Raw genomic sequence first — 6,098 nt, 5'->3', positions numbered from 1 at the left:
TTTTTTTTTTTGTCATGTAAATCTTTTCTAATAAATTAAATGTCTCCCTGTTTTAAGGAGTTATAAATAATAATGAGAGCGATGATTCAAACTTGGCCAAATTTCAACCTGTCTCAAATTGCGAAGAAAACACTTTTGAAATGATACAAGTTTATAGTGTTGAGAAAACCACTGTAGAAATAAAAAATGAATATTTTGATGATAACTGTATAAATAATGATCTTGGTGAGTATTTCAGTATGATCTAAAATCTTTTCTATGCTCGATGATCTACCTGGCACTATAATAGAGGTTATAGTGGGTTGTCCTAAACACCGCGTTCAAATGTAAACAACATGTTTATTTTACACCATGAACTATAAGGATATTGTTAATCCGCCTCCCTTATGGGCTCAATCTCTATAAAATATCTAAAAATCTTTTTTGATTTATTTTAATATGGTCGTCATTTATCTTTCAACATCAGTCCATGATAGATTGTTTAATAACACTTATAAGGATATATTAGCAAATTAAATTTTTTTGCAGCTATTGAAGTGATCAGTGATGAACTACAGGAGTCAAAATTTATTTCACATACAATAGTTGACATTCCGATTGATAAATGTTTGGATACTAAAGATACAGTATATGAAATTAATTCTTTTAATGCAAATATTAATAGTGAATTCTCGGATATCAACATCACGTTACCTTTTGATAATATTTCGGATGGTGGTATGTGTTTAATGGCGGTGTAAACTAGCATTATATTATTATTTTAAATTAACGATTTGTTCATATTGGGTATTAATGTGTGTCTGCTCACTATAGTACTCGATAAAAATATAATCAACAACAAATATGTTTATTAATACTTGTTTTACTTGTGATAATACTTAAGTGAATAAATACGAAATTAAAGTCTTTAATCAGATCAAAATTATAGGAACTTGCTTCTGTCGCATTAGTCATTTTACTACTACATTATTTTCACTTTTAAACGTATACTTTGAAAATGTAATTTAAAAAGTCTGGAGTTAGAATAATAATAGTTTGTCGTTTATTAAACACTATACACTATACCCATTATTTTTCTTTTTTTAAGAATTTCTACAGTTTTGGACACTACACCAAAAGTAAATTTTTATTATTTGTTTTTTGAAAAGTAAAATATATTTTTTTTAAATAGCCATTTAAAGAATTTATTGCATTAACTATTAATGAATCGATTAATTTATTATAAATTATAAGCTATATTATTTTTCTTTGCTGAGTTAATTCATTTGTTCAAACAGTGGTTCTTGCTTGATAAAACATAATGTTTGTACAAAAAAATAAACAATAATAAAAAATTCGTCTTTTACTCTTGATAATTTTATCTTTTTTTAATCACAAAAATTTAACTTTTTTATAACAGACATGAATATAATCAATCAAACAAAAACATTCTGTATTGAATGTGGGATTTTTGTGGACTTAAAAAAATATGAAGAACACGTGGAAACAACCGAGCACAAAATTGCTGTAGTTGACTTTTTTAAAGAAAGAATTGACTTCAATAATTATTGTGTGTTTTCGCCTCCATTTTGTTCAACCATAGTGGATTTTTTTAGTTTTATTAAAGAAGATTTTACTGTATTAGTAAACTATGTGATAAAAAAACACTCTTATGTCGAAGCTGATGTAAATATGTATGCATTGTATCATGACGAATGTTCTAGTTTAAACAATAATAAATATTTAGCTGAAGTTAAGTGGTTTGGAGTCAAAAATAAGGTAATAATATTATTACTATTTAAATGTCGATAAATTTAGTTTAAAAACTATTTTTATTAAATGAGTTAACATAAGGTTTTGTTTTTTAATTATACATTTTTCTAATAAATGATCAATTTACTTATTAAATAAAGATATTGAGCATATTTTTTCGTTTTGTGTATTATTTGAATATTCAGGGATCTTATTTTCCTGAGGGATGCAAAAATTATTGACAACTGTTTAAGCCATTGAGGTAATTTCTTCTACACACCCATAAATTATATATATCCCCCAAATTCATGTGATATCTTACTGGAATGNGCAAAAATTATTGACAACTGTTTAAGCCATTGAGGTAATTTCTTCTACACACCCATAAATTATATATATCCCCCAAATTCATGCGATATCTTACTGGAATGTACTAATTTTTTACTGAAAATGGTATTTTAGAAGAATTATGATCAAGAAAAAAAGTTATTAAAAAATTTGTGTGTGTTATAAATTCCTATTTGAATTTAAATGTTTCACCAGCTTCCCCCAAAATTTTATTGTATTATCGTTTACTACACCACTAATTATGGCCTAATATTTATCAATATACCTATTACATAATATCTGCCTTAATTCAACATCAATAACTTTACTATTAATGCTATTAACTATTTGAAATAAACAGACTATACATTTTATTTCTTTATCCATTGGCCGTACAAAACCTATCTATCTCTCCCGAATAACACTTTTGGTTTTTAAAATTCTGTTGGTAACAGGAAACTAATTTACATGGACAAAAACTTAAAATCAAATCAAAAGATTTGGTAGCTAGGATTATATGTTTTGTGTTAGTTTTATTGTTAATGACACAAAATATCTCAGGAAATGCTCTCCTGTCTCCTCTGGGTGTTCCTGAATATTTGCTTTTAATTATAATTTCATTGTAGTATAACCATAATAATTAATATAAGTTTTTTTAACTTGTGTGTACAGGTATTAACAAAAGGAATTGATGTAGAATGGTTTTATCGGAAAATAGCTAATTCTTTAATGTTTCAATGTGAAACATTTCAAATATCAGGTTGGTCTTTAGAAGAAATAATTTGGTTAGAAATTGTAGTAACCAAATCTTTAATCGAAAACAAACCATCTACAATTATCAATTGTCCTGTTAGCTACAATAAAAATTTCAGTCAATCAATTCCAGGTAAAACTTTATTTTTCATAGAATTATTTGTTGGAAAGTATTTTTATTTTGCTTATATAACATACATGCTAACATACGTATGTTAAGTATAGCGTATATTTGTAATATTTTTTTAAAAAACTTATTGAAATTTTGTTTAATAATGTTTCTACTAAGAACGTTTTATGTTTTTATATTCAAATGGTAACATGAGATGACATTATTACTTAATAACTGAAAGATAAACAATTTGTTTTCTGATGTGATATTCAAATTCTTTCTTACTATATTTGTAATAAGTGTTAATAAAGCAATAAAGAATTATTGGTCAGTTTCTACTTAATGAGTGTATGTATGAATGTTATATGGTATTTTATTTTTATATATTCGAGCGATTAAAGGAATGTAAAATTTATTTTAATTTGATAAAAAATTTCCTGAATTAATTTTTAAAATATTGTGAAAAGACGATTATTTTTCAGAAGTTCCTAAAATGCGTTTGGTGCGATGTCGTCCTTGTGGAGTTTATATTATTCGGGATAATTACAGCGAGCACATAAACACAGTCGTGCATAAAAATTCGGCTTCTAAGTACATCAGTGATTGGGTAGTGATTATAGATGGCCCTTCTGGAAATCGCATAAAAGGCTATAGAATATTATCAAGAACTCAGTGTGTATCACTGTCCGAGTTTTTTAGTTCAGTTGAATCAGATGTACTAGGTATTGTTGATCAAACCTTGTTGGAGTATTCAACTGTCAATATGAGCGTACAATTATTTAGTCATTACAATGACAGCAATATTATATCTAAACAAAGTGAAGAAGGAAATATACTACAGTCCAATGGTTTCATGGGTAAAGTCAAGTCTTTTATGATGCAAAACGAGGTATTTAAAAATCCATTAAAATTATGTTTCATTAGTTTTTTTTATAAAAAATTACATAATTTGCAAAGGCGTGCCCAGTGATTAGGTAAGACAGGCCCTAGCTTACCCTGTTTTCAGAGGCAACTTTAGGCACGGGACTCGTAAAATGTTTTATTTTCAATTAATGACCAAATAAAAACGAACCTAGAGACGGATACGTGAATACATCTCAGTTTCGTATTATAATATCTGGATGCTCATGTATTTCGGCCCTCTCAACACGTTTTTTTGATAACTTCTTTTTTCTCACCAGAAATTTTTTCTTTGTATAGCCAATTATAATAACCGGACTGTCCTAAATTTTCATTATGGTCACATCTCTGATTATTTACAATACATAGCATATTTTATAATACAGTGTTATAAAGGTACATTTATTAGTGAATATACGCTAAGTTTTTAAAAGTCTTTGCCTGTTACACCATCTTTCGACATCTTATCAATGACTTTATGTCTTCCTCTTTAATAATTATCGCTTGTTAAAAAGTCCTTGCAAGAAAAAATTTACAAAAAAAAAAACATTATTTAATGACTAGTAAAATGTTGCTCTCCTTCATGTAATTCTTTATCTATGCTTGCCTTGTAATTGTTATTTTATACATACAATTTTTTGTATATAATAATTCTCACATCCCCAGAATATATATTACAACAATTTTTGTCACTTCCAATTTCATAACAACCTTGATTTTTTTGGTAAAATAGTAAAACAAAATATCTTGTTTTGCAAAAATTTATTATTATATCAGTTTATTCTGTCTATGACAATGACTAGAATATTATACCAACTTTTGAAAAAAAAATCGAAAACTATTTGCCGTAGTGCCATCCACTGTACCCAGGAGTTTATTCACATATTTTTCGTCTATAGGCATTTAAACATATGCCGCCCTTCATTACGTTATGACGGAGAGGGCTCATTTTTATATATTTTTGCCATAACACTACTAATTCTTCCTACAAAAAAGAAAAAAGTATTTAAAAATATTTACAATAAAATCTATGTTTATTATTAAATCATAAGATGAATTGCTTGTAGCGACTAATATACATATCTTAAATACACAATAAATGAAAACGATTTTGATAATCATTAGGAAGTCAATTTGTCATAACAACTATAAAAAAAAAAAACTCGCTTTTTATAAATTTGTTGGGATTCAATATTTGCCGCCCCTTAAAATATGCCGCTGTAGGCAGTTGTCTGTATTGCCTTTATATAAATACGCCGCTGTCTGCACCACTGAATAAGTTTCATAAAAACTGCTATTAGTATATAATTAAATCGAAGTTTGTGTAATATTTTTTCTATAATGGAACATACAATATCAGAATATTAAAAATTATAAACTTCAATTCATACATTTATATCTGTACTTATCAACGAATTTTAATATTTAAAATTAAATTTAAAAAATACTCCAATTCGACGATCATTTGCAGATACTTACTCGAACATCAAGTTTGCTGAACTGGTATCAAAGTATGTCCGAAAATCTTAAATCACATAATGAAGAAATGTTATCCAGTGAAACCACGTGGACCTTAGACAGGATTATGTTTTTTGAAATTTATTTTTATAAAAATAGTATAGATTCATAAAGTACTATTTAATTTTTATATATTAATTTTATGATATTTCAATAGTTTTTAAACTAAGTGATATTTTCAATATTTATTTATTTATATATTTTTTTAATATAAATTGAAATCAAACAAAATATATTATATAATGTCTAACTAATAGAAAATAATTATGTTGTCTTATTATTAATTCGAATAGTCTTATGATTTTAACGAAAAAATTGTTTAAAATAGAGTATACATTTTAGTTTAAAATAAGCTATACGATTTTACATAGTTATTTATTTAGTTATCAATTTAAATTATTTTAAATTAAACTTCATTGATACTATGATATCTACATATTATTGTTAAATTAATTTTTAATGATAAATTGTTAAGTTGTGATATAAATTTATTTATTTAATTTGTTACCTAATAGTATTTTTAAAATAAAGACGAATTCATGATAAGTGTATTTATTTGTTGAGGCTTAAAAAAATGAAAAATACCTTGTGTATTAGAGTATTATTGTGATGCAAATGGTTATTTGGTTGAATATCTCGAAAATATTGCTTCATTATTTAAGAAAAATGATGTTCATTATTAAATAATATTACTTTTCCTAAATAATTACGATTTATTTAGTGAAAACTAATATTTAATAACAAGTATATTATTTTC

At 25.8% G+C, this 6,098-nt stretch overlaps 1 protein-coding gene across 5 annotated transcripts in view; it reads left to right on the top strand.

The window, feature by feature from the left end:
* The window catches only part of LOC126901045 (uncharacterized), a 12,895-nt gene extending 7,198 nt beyond the window's left edge, over positions 1 to 5,697 (top strand). Inside the window, exons 2-7 of one of the 5 annotated variants that reach the window (XM_050677191.1) lie at positions 58 to 225; positions 529 to 717; positions 1,400 to 1,758; positions 2,731 to 2,944; positions 3,409 to 3,812; positions 5,295 to 5,697. In XM_050677191.1, the coding sequence (XP_050533148.1) occupies positions 58 to 225; positions 529 to 717; positions 1,400 to 1,758; positions 2,731 to 2,944; positions 3,409 to 3,812; positions 5,295 to 5,453 (1,493 nt within the window). In that variant the 3' untranslated portion in view covers positions 5,454 to 5,697. Of the gene's footprint in view, positions 1 to 57; positions 226 to 528; positions 718 to 1,399; positions 1,759 to 2,730; positions 2,945 to 3,405; positions 3,813 to 5,294 lie in introns of all 5 variants that reach the window. The other 4 variants (XM_050677182.1, XM_050677176.1, XM_050677202.1 and 1 more) reach the window with 4 other exon arrangements.
* Positions 5,698 to 6,098: the final 401 nt, after the last annotated feature.

The sequence above is a fragment of the Daktulosphaira vitifoliae genome, unplaced genomic scaffold (assembly GCF_025091365.1).
Source record: "Daktulosphaira vitifoliae isolate Bord-2020 unplaced genomic scaffold, ASM2509136v1 Scaffold_1, whole genome shotgun sequence".
Lineage (NCBI taxonomy): Eukaryota > Metazoa > Arthropoda > Insecta > Hemiptera > Phylloxeridae > Daktulosphaira > Daktulosphaira vitifoliae.
Note: the sequence above shows the minus strand (reverse complement) of the source record. Positions and strands in the feature narration are given on the sequence as shown.